Genomic DNA, 13,793 nt, shown 5'->3' on the forward strand with positions numbered 1-13,793 from the left:
ATATAGTTGCGGAACAGTCCAGAGAAAATTTGAGGCTCGTAACAAATAAATACCCCACTCATATGGTTATAGTTGGTGGGGACTTCAACCTTCCCTCGATATGTTGGCAAAAATACTTGTTCAAAACCGGTGGTAGGCAGAAAACATCTTCCGAGATTGTCCTAAATGCTTTCTCAGAAAATTATTTCGAGCAGTTAGTCCACGAACCCACGTGAATTGCAAGTGGTTGCGAAAACACACTTGACCTCTTAGCCACAAACAATCCAGAGCTAATAGAGAGCATAATGACTGATAAAGGGATTAGTGATCACAAGGTCGTTGTAGCTAGTAGGCTCGATACCATTTCTTCCATATCCACCAGAAACAAACGGAAAATAATTTTATTTAAAAAACGCTGATCAAGTGTCACTAGAAGCCTTCCTAAGAGATAATCTCCATTCCTTCTGAACTGACTATGCAAATGTAGACGAGATGTGGCTCAAATTCAAAGATATAGAAGCAACAGCAATTGAGAGATTCATACCTCATAAACCGGTAAGAGATGGAACTGATCCCCCATGGTACACAAAACAGGTCCGAACGCTGTTGCAGAGGCAACGGAAAAAGCATGCGAAGTTCAGAAGAACGCGAAATTCCGAAGATTGGCTAAAATTTACAGACACGCGGAATTTGGCACGGTCTTCAATGCGAGATGTCCTTAATAGGTTCCACAACGAAACATTGTCTCGAGATTTGGTAGAAAATCCGAAGAAATTCTGGTCGTATGTAAAGTGCCCAAGCGGCAAGACGCAGTCAATACCTTCGCTGCGCTGTGCCGATGGTACTGTTACCGACGACTGTGCCGCTAAAGCGGAGTTATTGAACGCAGTTTTCCGAAATTCCTTCACCAGGGAAGACGAATGGAATATTCCAGAATTTGAAACATGAACAGTCGCTAGCATGAGTTTCTTAGAAGTAGATACCTTAGGGGTTGCGAAGCAACTCAAATCGCTTGATACGGGCAAGTCTTCAGGTCCAGACTCTATACCGATTAGGTTCCTTTCAGATTACGCTGATACAATAGCTCCCTACTTAGCACTCAAATACAACCGCTCGCTCACCGATTGATCTGTACCTACAGATTGGAAAATTGCGCAAGTCGCACCAGTGTTTAAGAAGGGTAGTAGGAGTAATCCATCAAACTACAGACCTATATCATTGACGTCTGTTTGCAGTAGGGTTTTGGAGCATATACTGTGTTCAAACATTATGAATCACCTCGAAGGTAACGATCCATTGATACGTAATCAGCATGGTTTCAGAAAACATCGTTCTTGTGCAACTCTTTATTCGCACGAAGTAATGGGCGCTATCGACAGGGGATCTCAAGTTGATTCCGTATTTCTAGATTTCCGGAAAGTTTTTGACACCGTTCCTCACAAGCGGGCCTATGGGGTATCGTGTCAGTTGTGCGACTGGATTCGTGATTTCCTGTCAGGAAGGTCGCAGTTCGTAGTAATAGACGGCAAATCATCGAGTAAAACTGAAGTGATATCAGGTGTTCCCAAGGAAGCGTCCTGGGACCTCTGCTGTCCCTGATCTATATAAATGACCTGGGAGACAATCTGAGCAGTTCTCTTAGGTTATTCGCAGATAATGCTGTAATTTACCGTCTAGTAAGGTCATCCGAAGGCAAGTAACAGTTGCAAAGCGATTTGGAAACGATTGCTGTATGGTGTGGGAGGTGGCAGTTGACGCTAAATAACGAGAAGTGTGAGGTGATCCACGTGAGTTCCAAAAGAAATCCGTTGGAATTCGATTAGTCGATAAATAGTACAATTCTCAAGGCTGTCAATTCAACTAAGTACCGGGGTGTAAAAATCACGAACAACTTCAGTTGGAAAGATCACAAAGATAACATTGTGGGGAAGGCGAGTCAAAGGTTGCATTTCATTGATAGGACTCTTAGAAGATGCAACAAGTTCACTAAAGAGACAGGTTACACTACACTCGTTCGTCCTCTGTTAGAATGTTGCTGCGCGGTGAGAGATCCTTACCAGGTGGGATTGACGGAGGACATGGAAAGGGTGCAAAAAAGGGCAGCTCGTTTTGTATTACCACGTAATAGGGGAGAGAGTGTGGCAGATATGATACGGGAATTGGGATGGAAGTCATAAAAGCAAAGACGTTTTTCGTCGCGGCGAGGTCTATTTACGAAATTTCGGTCAACTTTCTCTTCCGAATGCGAAAATATTTTGTTGAGCCCAACCTACATAGGTAGGAATGATTATCAAAATAAAGTAAGAGAAATCAGAGCTCGAACAGAAAGGTTTAGGTATTCGTTTTTCCCGCGCGCTGTTCGGGAGTGAAATGGTAGAGAGATAGTATGATTGTGGTTCGATGAACCCTCTGTCAAGCACTTGAATGTCAATTGCGGAGTGGCCATGTAGATGTAGATGTAATTGTCATATTTCTTTCAATAAAGCTTGTACACGATTTTGTGGCTGCAGCCGAGTTTGGATCCTCCGAAAGTAGCTTGGTGTGAGGGCACTCACCGTCTGGAGCAGGCCGACCTTGAGGTTCCTCATGGCGGGATTGAAGGGCCCCATGACAGTCTGGATGGTGTTGATGAGCTTATCTTTGTAGCCCCAGAACAGCTGGTGCGCCGTGAGGCTGTGGAAGGGCTGCGCCTGCAGCGCCCTCATGCCGCTCCGCAGAGCCAGGCGCGCCAGCAAGCCCGCGTCCTGCATGCGCGCGAACGCCGTCTGCAAAGTCACCGGGGGAGCAGTCTCTTACACAGGCGTGAAGGCGCGCAACTGAACTTGGCACAAACTTACGTTTCACATACTCGTTTCGGAAGATACAACGGACTGAGATAAAAAATTACAGTCTAACTTAACACAGAATAACACAACACACAGACATTAAACGCATGCAGGACAACGGAGCATGCGCTCGCCATTAGGAGGGTAGCAGTTGTCCTGGTGAACGAGACTTCATATACGCCTTATCCGCTAAATTTATCTGGGTGTTTCTTGTGTTTCGAGCACTCTCTGTACTACGTCGTCCGTCCTACCCCCTATTTGAAGCTTTTTTTAAATATTTTGCCCATTTTGCGAACAAATTTGTGTGTGTGTGTGTGTGTGGGCTTCAAATAGGGGTACAGGACAGACGACGTAGCACAGAGAGTGCTCGGAACACCAGAAACACTCAGAGTCAAATTTAGCAGATCAGGCATATATGAACTCACGTTCACTAGGACAACTGCTACCCACCTAATGGCCCACAATCACCAATCAACTACAATACGAACAGATTTAAAAATAAGAAAATCCAGCCACAGCCTATTCCATAAACTAACAATAGAGGAATGAATACACTGCAATATTCAGAGAAATGGAGAGAGTTCGTTACAAACAATATTCTAGAAAATACATGTAGCATTTGTACGTGATTTTCAGTGACTCATGAGAACGCAGAAATAAAACTATCTGGGAAAGAAAAACCATGAGTAATACCAAATATAATCGCGAAATATCTTTACGCAAGGACGTTACGTTTTAAACATGAAGTTCGTTGCAGCTGACAAGCCTCCAGTACATCGTGATACACGAACGGTCCTACATAAGCATAGACTGTGAAATTAAGGTAATGACAAAAACAACTGTTGTTTAAGTATAATTTTCATTGATTAATCATCACTGAAAGTATGTTCACGTTTCACTGTTTTCAATTAAAAGAATACTAATGGCTCAGACGTGCTGAAACATATGTGGGTACAATAAAAATCAGTTTTGCCTAACAGGTCGGACTTAACATCCAGAAGGCTATAAATGACATTCACAGATGATATTGCTGTCATCAGTAGAAGCGAGACAGAATTGAGTTACCTATTGAATACATACAGAATAAACAAATGAAAGTTTAGAGGAGTAGCAGACATGAGATTACAGATAAACTTACCAAATTTCGGACCATATATAACAGAAAAAGTGGAGACATTACCCCAACTCTGAAGTGAAAAAATTGGGGGCAAAGCAAGGAGGGTATAAGAGGCGGATAAGCACAGACTAACAGGGCGTTGCTGACCAAAAAAAGCTCCATTAGTGTCACAAACAGGCCTTGATATGAGGGGGAAGTTTCTGAGAATGTACGTCTGGAGCACATAAATGTAATGGTAGTCAATCATGGACTGTGTGAAACTATGATGCCAAGTTGAAAAGTAATGGCTCCGAATTTTTTCTGGAAGCTTCTAAGATTTCTAAAAAAAGAAAAGCGTTATTAACATTCTACGTCTTTATTCTTCACACATATGTATTAATTTCCAATCCCTGTCGTCTAGCACATTTCTCCTGAGACCAGTTTGTTTATACCGTGACTGAAGAATGATTGTTGACGGAGCCACAACCTCACATCTGCTTGTAGTGCTTGATCACTGAAAGTAAATTCCTCGAACGTGTAGTTTCAGTCTCGGGAACAGACGAAAATCTGATAGGGCCAGTCAGGACTGCATGGAGGATGATCGATGACAGTGATCCTAAGGCGTCAGATTGTTGAAGACGTCTCAGCGCTTGTGTGCTGTCTGGCACTGTCATGCTGAAGAAAAGGGTGCGCGATGTGCAGACGTACTCACTGAGTTCGTAACACTATTACAGCACACTGTTTCTTATGGTGTAAGATGGCAAGAACTATGTCCCTTACATGAAGTCATTAAAGATCACCTAACTCACGTTGAGCGAACTGTAGGGCTGAGCAAAAATGACTGACAAGGCAGAATGCATCTTGTAGAGGGTATAGTATGGACGTATTGGAATAATTGATGTCTGGTGATGGTTTTAAAGTAATTCACACGACATGAAAACTTTGTGGAAATGCGTCGATTTACTGGAGGTTAGTTTATCCCAGGGAAGTATTCAGGATTGACCGTGGCCGGCGGGGGAGTGGCGAAGGGAAGCGAGATGGAGAACTTGTATGCCTGTTGATAAATGTCTGTCATCCTGTTTTCAGTGAAACTTGCGAGAAAGCCGCGCAAAGCTATGGTGGAGTGGTCAACAGAGCTCAACATATGCGTGTTCGTGACTATAGCAACTTCACACTGTATTCATGGTCCGCAGTCTGAAGTAAATCAGGTGAAGAGCAACAGAATGAAATACGCTGGCCTCCAATGGGAACGTGGGACCAAGGAATTTGAAGTACTCTCCTGGGAGTCAGAATTCCGGAAAAATTGGTGTTTGTGCAGACGCTAACCTTGATGGGTGGCCTGGCAGGAGCTAAATAGCATAAGGTGAGAGGAAGGGAGGTTTTGTGGGAATTTGTTCACTTCCCAGAGCAGGCATTGGTCGGCGCTGGGAAGAGACACATAATTAACGCGACTTGTGCTGCAATTAGCGTAAGTGATTTTGCTGGAGGGGAAACCGAGGCAAAGAGCGGACTGTGAGAAGTCTCCATAGTGTTTTTCTGTTCCGAGCTTGCCTAGGGTGCGGATGTGGCGTTCTTTACTCAGCTTGCCTGAGAAAGAGTGAGCATCTCTGCAGTTTAGGACTTAGCAAATGGAACGATTGAGCTTGGAGATATGAAGTTTTGGTTCAGCTATGTACTGAGCAAGATAGCTAGGAGTGAATAGACGAGCGCAGCCTTGCAGCAGCACGAGGTGGGCTGACGTCCGCACAACGACACCGCTCCTCCACGCTGTATTCGGTGATATTGCGCCCGCTCCGGCCACTGATTAATTTGTTGGATCACGTCGGCAAGATTTCCTCGAGGGTTTCATGGGCCGTGTATTGCAGAATTCTTCTCGTACTTCATATTACGCCTGGGTCAGTTGATAGGAATTACTTTTTAGCTATCGCGCTTTACTCCATGCAAACGCAATTTATTACCATTGCCTCATAGGTGAGTATTGTAATGTGATTATTGAAGGTCAGGAGTTAAAATAAATTTGTGCTAATCGATTGCATGTGTTTTCAATCAAGTAGTTGAAATCCCAAGTCACTTTATTAATTAATTTTATGTTCAACATTTGCATCTGGTGTTCAATAGCTGAATATATCATCAATGTGCACCCCTTTTTAATTAAAAGTGATCAATTATGAATCAATGTCAACACTGCCACTGCAGTTCAATCAGGAGTCACAGGGCATTATTACTTTATTTTGCGTTATCCGATATTGCGGCAGTTTTGCCCTCTCTGTTGATTTGTTAGTCAATTAGCTGGGGTGAACACACGCCAAAACCAGATAAGTGACGGGTGGGGTGTTACAACGGATCGCCACAGCTACATTACACCCCACGCAGAGGATAGCAATTGCGAAGCGGTAAAGTCAACCGAGTAATATGTACGACGTTTAATGGTTCAACGGATATTTAGAAGAGAATAAAAAATTCGGACGCTTTTCTTTTCAGAACGCCCTCGTAGAAAAAGAGGAGAATCTAAGCATTTGAGTTGCGGTGTTAAAGAAGGATGCTGAAAATTAGGTGGACTGATAAGATTAATTAGGTGGTCCTCCGCTGGATTGGCGGGGAAGGAAGGATTGTGTTGTGAAAGCTCACTAGAATGAATCGGCGGAGAAGGAAGGATTATGTCGAGAGCGCTCACTATGGCTCACACTGTGGCGGGAGACGTGTTTAGCCTTCATGAAGGAACTGCCTTGGTACAACAGCCAACTGTAGACTCTAGGAAATGCGAAGGAATATATATCCACTAATCGGGGTCGTTCAATGAAATTGTGGCAACATTATTCGCTTAAGAATGCTGGTGAAACAAACATGGCTACACTCAAATCGCATTACCACAATGTGAAGTAACACTTTCACCTGTGAGGATGAATTTTGGTCGCACTGAATATGACGAGTTATGCAGCAGGTACGGAATTTGTGTCCACTGTATCGCTGAGTAACACAAGCAGTCGCCATCGTGACCAGGCGACTGAATTACCTGACTGTTCTTTCAAACAGAAAAAATGGGTTTTCTAAACCGTAGCATGATAACTCCTCAGTTCATTGTTATGGGCTCTGTTACTATAGGCAAGTGAGTTAAAATTGTATGGCGGGAGACGTTTGTTATCCGTGGCCCCACCACCGCTCCTGGATCAGACTAGCTGTGCGCTGATGCTCCGAGATACACACCTTTCTTGCACACGGTTTGGTGGTCCTTAAAACTACAGTTCCTAAATTCTTGTAAACATTGTTCATGTTCAACTGTTTATTCACAAATGGGCTGCAATGATCGAATTTTGTTCGATAACCACGTTAGTGATTGTGATTTAGGACTGCTAATTCTTTTGAGTAATAACTGACAACTGTAGTTCGTTTGCGGCAGTTCCTTCACTATCTGTAGACGTACGTCTGCGGGAAGCGACACAACTAATACTTCCCCCCCAAGAGGCGTAATGTGAGAGAAAACTCAGTAATTCTCATTTCTTTTAATGTAGGTTGCATTTGTACAGCACTGGTCTCATTGACACACATTTTTCTGCGGAGAATTCCTTTTTGTGAAGCTGATTTATTTGCACGATCCTTTCGGTTAGTTGTCGATACTGTACACACGCTCCGACTTCTATTACCACATGCAACTGCGATTTATTTCCTCCTGCGTGGCTAGGTAGGCAGTGTCCTTGAGGCTTGTTAAGTTGTAGGCCGTGTATCGCACCTAAGGACGTAAGAGATGGAATTGAAGTACTGGACGAAATCAGTTTGATAAGAAAAGGAGTTATACCACAGGAAAAACACAGTTTTGTTATTAGTAACAGGAACGGAACGAAAAAAAATTCAGGACACCTTATGGTCTTCTTCTTCTTCTTCTTCTTCTTCTTCTTCTTCTTCTTCAGTCCGAAGACTTGTTTCATGCAGCTTTTCACACTACTGTATCCTGTGCAAGTGTCAGCCTTAGGATTTTTACAGCAAACTACATACATATCGATATGCTTACTGCCTCTTCCCCCCCCCCCCCCCCCTCCCAAACTGGTGATACCTTCGTGAGTCAGGATGCGTCATATCGACAGATACCTGCCTTTGATCAAATTGGGCTATAATTCTCGTTCTCTCTCTTCCATCCCTCCCTCCCCAAGTCCGATTTAGTATCTAAGGTGCCCCACCTACCCGTACGACTTTCAATATTCTTTTATAGCGAATCATTTCAGAAGTTTCTATTCTCGTCCGAACTGCTTATCGTCCACGTTTCATTTCCGTTGAAGGCGACATTCCATATAAATATTTTCAGGAAGGCCCACGAAACAAATCTATATTAGTTGTTACCGAATTTTTCTTTCTGTTACTTGATTTTATACCATCCCTACTTCGCCTACCTTCAATTATTTTACCGCAAAAATCGGCCAACTCTATGAATACATGTAGTATGTGATTTCCTATCAAATTGTATGAACATCGGCTGATGAAATTCGACTACGTTTCTTACTCGGTTTTTCATTTGTTGATGTTGGTCTTGCCTCGTTTCAGGACACTACCCGTTCCACACAATTGCTCTTCCAAATCCTTTATCCACTGTCAATTAAGTCCTCAGCAAACCTTAGTTTCTAATTTTTTTCTCCAACATTAATTCCCTTTTAGAATTTGTCCTTTATTTCATTTGATGCCAGCTTGAAGTACTTACCGAATGATGCCGAGGACGGTCTACAATATTTAAGGCTCACTTTTCAGTTACTGCTTCTCTTTTATGCCCCACTCCCGTAATTGCAGTCCGATTTATGTACAAACAATTTTCTGCTCTGTGTATGTTACTCTGCTAACTTCAGAATTTCACAGAGTCGTTGAAGTCAACATTTTTTACCATCTTTCTGTAAACCCACTAATTCTGTACACGTAGATTTGTCTTTCTTCAAACCTATCTTCGAGGATAAATCGTTAGGTAAGCTCGGCCTTACGTTTTCCTACATTTCTCCCGACCGCTAACTCATCTATCAGAGACCGGCTTTCACGAATTTCTCCGTTTTTCTATCAGTGATTCTGATCAGTATTTTGCAACAATGGCTTATTGAACTCATTGTTCGATAATATTGACAACTGTCAACTTAAATCTTCTGGAAGTCTGAGATTATCTCGCATATTTGACTTTTCTTGGGTAGCAATTACGATACCGCTATTTGGTGAAAAATTGACATTTTGAGAACCGTTGGTGTAACGCAATAACGTCTATAATTGAAACAGCAACCAGCCACAAGAATGGCTTATTTGGATCAAATCACTACCCGTTTCTGATTTTCTACAAATCCATCTTCTCATGGTATTTACGAGTTTCGTTCTTTTCTGGCGGGTGCCTTGTTTTGTAAACATTAACTACGAAACGAGGTCCCAGCGAGTAAACAACCATCAGACGATGGATTTATAAAAAATCTGAAATCGGTCATGGTTTGAGTCAAATAAATCCTGCCAAGCCATACTTAGGGCTGGTTGCTGTTTCAATTATGAAACTAAGTGGAATAGTTTTGTGATGATTGGTCTAATGTACCTAACATTACAATGTACCTAGAGATAGCCTTAAACAATTTAGTGGTCAGAGAAGGAAGTCGTGTCTCACCATAAGCGGCATGTTGGCGACGATGACTGTATCGTTCAGCGTGCCGTTTGACTCTTCTGGGACGAAGACGTACGTGTTGTTCAGCCTGTAGGTTATAGTGGTGTCGTTGTCACCGAATTTGATATCAGTCTTTTTGGAAATCTCCCTGAAACGGAAAGTTCGAAGAACTGTAAATAAATATACACCGTCATTAGTATTGTTACTAAATTTTATCAGGACTTAAATAGAAAAAAAGTGTACCCATACTTCATGTAGAATAGGTCTTTCACCATAGTCCATTTACATTAATGCTTAAATTGATCTTCAGAAAAAAGGTTTGGTAGGACTGTAAGTAACGAGAAGATGCTATTATATTAAGAGAAATACAATGAAAGCTACCATTTCAAGTGATTTCGAAACAGTCTTCCTGTATTTTACCAAGCAGTTCTTCGAGTACTTCATGAAAGAAATATTTTTACATTATTTTGAAGTGACTATGTTTTACAGCTTCTAGCAAGTTTTGGAAAATCTAGGTTTACACAACATGAACTGTCACTTTATTAATCAACCGGTTTCGTTCATAAATGGACCTTTCTCAGTATTTATATGACATCAAAAATCATGTTTATAACAAACCTGAAGTATCAGTTGCCCATTGTCACATGTCTACTATATGCTTTATGTTCTCCAGGTTTATAATTTTATTCCTGTGTGACATGATACTTGTCAATAGTCATGGTTTGTCATCTTAGTTTCATGTCATTTTATAGCTGATGATGGCCCGTTTATGACCGAAATTGCATCTTTAATCACGTGGAAATACTGCTGTTTGTGAATCATGATTTTCTATAAATACTGTGCGCTGAAACGGTAATGTACCATTTTGCACTTTGCGTTATTTTTTTAACTGCTTTGTTGTTGTGCACTCCAAAGGAGCTGCATTCAGAGAGGTTTAGGGTATTTTGCTGTAATTCGTACTGCCTTGGCAGCTTCATGATTTGATAGATCAGATTGCAGAAGTCGAAAACGCTCATATGCTGTCAGCGATTCTGACTGCTAGTACGGTTACGATTCTGATTATCACTGCTTGGTTGTACGATCTGTGTTGGCTGCTTATTCGATTCACGTATCGTAATTGTTATATGTAAATAAAAATATAAGTAAAAGGTATTTCTTAACGTTCCCGTTTCTGAGTTAGATGTTTAAGTAAGACCACTTAACGCTTTTTATTTTGATTAAGTCTGAGAAAGTTGTAATAATTAAAATTATAACTAGTTATGAGTGAAGTTTCTATCCGGTGTGCGTCAGTTTTCCTGTAAGCGACATAGCATCTTCGCTTCGGAAATGAAATTTTACCGAGAATTACGTTGAACTGCGATAGTTACAAAAATCAGATTCATTAAAAAGAGAGCAGATAGGACGGCCAGCGTATGCCACTATATTCGATCGATGCATCACCCAGTTATAACCGGAATGAAGGAACGAACTACTTGTTGTCATCAGATATCAGTGGTTAACAGGAACTTTTTCTGAAAGTTTGCACAATAACTATCTTCTTATATTTCAAAAAAGTATAATCTGGTTGAGACGAACAGGAGAGAAATGTTACAAATTAAAGGCGAAAGAGCAGCATAGCGGCATGTTGCCATCCAGCAGACAGTTGCGTCTCAGTGTATGGCTCCGAGGCCACGGTTCATATCCCGATCGTGTGAACCACGAACGTAACTTACACCTTAACAATAGGCAAGCTGTAAGATACATCGACTTTTCCGTTTTCTGTCGTTCCTTAGTCGCCCCAAGGTTCATGGAGCTCGTTTCACTATTTTTACTTATGAAGGATCTTAATTGGCTTTTAATACATGTTTTTCTTTATACACATAATGAATGCACTATGTAGTAGTTACAAGTACGTTATTATGTTAAATTTTCTCATTTCACTTGTTTTTCAAGTTACAAACAACTGTTGCAGCACAAATTTCGTGAAGTTAAATTATAGTTCGATATTATTTACGGTTTTCAGTTTTATTAATTCATGTGCGTCATACTGGAGGTGTGTTTAATCTATCTCCGATCCCGTATGACCGGTTTCCTGCGTTTTCTCGCCCGTATTTATTACAGTAGTTCACTTACACTTTTCACTGTGTATTTAACGTGTGTGTACGCCGACTGTGCGTATTTATCTTTCGTCTTTTGTGTGTTTTATGTATATATGGTATGACACTCGTTCATTCTGTCTGTCTGTGTATGTTGATTTAGTCATTGATTACTTTTTCACTGAAAAAGCTCTTCCTATATGGTAGTTATCCTGTAGTATCAGGAGCTTATGTTGCGATTGTTCACTCCAAAAATTTAAAAGTCCGCTTCCACGTCGGATGGTTCGTGTCCGTGTTTTCTCATGGTGTTGAGCAATGACTTTTTATGCTTTCGGCTTCTCGTATGTTCTTTAATGCAAACTTGTGGGACAGGCCACTGAAGATGTTTCATAAATAAAGGAAGCGAAACATGTATGGTAAAAGACAAACAGCGTTTATTTAGTTGCTAAGACGGGACACTCCTTCATGAATTTACGACACATTTCAGAGAGATTTTGACACCATCACTAAATGGCGGAGCCGCACTACTAGCCTATCATTCCAGTCCTACCCTAAACTATGGGTCGTACGTCTTCATTTGCTCCACAGGAAAATGTATCAAGTTTTAATGTTACAACAAATAGGAATAGTTAATTAGGGGCAATCAACTTATTCATTGCTTTGTTTTCTTATATGAACATCGATGACAGACGATGCTATATATTGTGAGTAACTGGTTATCACGACCCCATGAATTTCTCTCACTGAAACTTTACCGCAGTGAATAACCTGACACGTATGACTAGTCTGCGTTCGAGAATCCTACACGAAACAGTAATTATTTTTGTGTGTGCCATGACCCATATATCTACGCACCCGGACGTCATGGACACTGCCAACCAGCTGTTCCTAATTCAAATCTTACGCCCATAGCGCGTGCACAGATCTAACTACCATGATAGCTCACAATTCACTGTCAGTAGGCTATTACCGCTGGACGCAGCTTACCCACCTGTCGATGTAAGACTATAGACACATCTCCCGTCGATATGCAGCTACATGAAATAAACTCAAGAACCAATACGGAACAGGAAAGTATGTCACATGTGACTATATAGGATCATTGCAATATCCTCACTTTCACCTATCTCTTCAGCACAATAGCGCCAAAGTTGTGCCCTATCTATTGGACGCTGACTACATGAAGAGAGTAGTTCGTGTTGAATGCGTGAGAAAACCGCTAAGGGTGAGTGAGTGAGTGAGTGATCCAACTGCGTCCTGTTACAGCCTCGGCGAGAAACCAGCATTTCGTCGTAGTTGGCTCTATTTTCTATTACTGCCGTAATGGACATCCCCATACTAACCCCAACATTTTTAGAACTACTTAATAACGGAACTCAGCCAATCTGTTAGGTTGCCACTACATGGCTGGTACTGTCTACCAGATACCCCACACTTGAGGAATCTTTCTGCTCATGGCGTCGTCCCCCCTACCAAGAAGCCTGTGTAACGATCTTATAGGTGAAAATTAATAACGAATTCGTATTGGTTCACGGAAGTAATGAGAAAACGTAAATAAAGAATATCTCTAAACCGTGAAAAGTGTGTGGCCATCCGCACGAGTAATAAAATTCGGTTACACGACGAACAACATAGGGGGAAACCGGGATGAATACCTGTATCGGGGAGATGGCGAACACGTGTTGATCTCCAACTAATCGCTTTACAGCGCTGCCCGTCAGTTGATAGCGCGTCGTTGTGGTGTGTGACACGTTGATGAATACCTTGAATCTTTATTGTAACAAAAAATAACTATTAATGTGATACCAATTTTTAATACACTTTAAGGCTACACAGCATGTCCATAGTTTCCCATTTTTCCGGAAGTAGACTGAGTAGTTACAGAAACTTACATTTCAGAGCTGTACTGCCGTGTTTCTGTTTGCATTCTCGTCCACCATGTTTTATTACGAGCTATTATTTTTCTCTGTCGGCTGCGAGAGGTGGCCATACCACATTTGGGATAGTTCGCCACGCTGTAAAACTTCATTTATTTTTTAGTTGTGGCGGGAATCTACTTTTTTACAGATGCCATCTAAGTATGTCCCCAACCTTAGTTCAAATAAAGACAGGTGAAGAAAAAAAAAGTTCAAATTGCTATCAATAATGTAAAACTTTATAGTTATTCAGTCAGAAGAATTTCTGTACAGTTCAATATTCCAAGCAAAATC

The 13,793-nt window shown here is 41.5% G+C and overlaps 1 protein-coding gene across 1 annotated transcript in view; it reads right to left on the reverse strand.

Moving 5' to 3' along the window:
- LOC126203155 (lysosome membrane protein 2-like) overlaps positions 1–13,793 on the reverse strand; it is a 426,168-nt gene that overhangs the window by 131,397 nt on the left and 280,978 nt on the right. The window contains exons 5-6 of the mRNA XM_049937397.1: positions 9,512–9,656; positions 2,535–2,744 (exon numbers count right to left, since the gene is read on the reverse strand). Coding sequence (XP_049793354.1) covers positions 2,535–2,744; positions 9,512–9,656 — 355 coding nt within the window. The remainder of the gene's footprint in view (positions 1–2,534; positions 2,745–9,511; positions 9,657–13,793) is intronic.

Source organism: Schistocerca nitens, chromosome 9, assembly GCF_023898315.1.
Source record: "Schistocerca nitens isolate TAMUIC-IGC-003100 chromosome 9, iqSchNite1.1, whole genome shotgun sequence".
NCBI lineage: Eukaryota > Metazoa > Arthropoda > Insecta > Orthoptera > Acrididae > Schistocerca > Schistocerca nitens.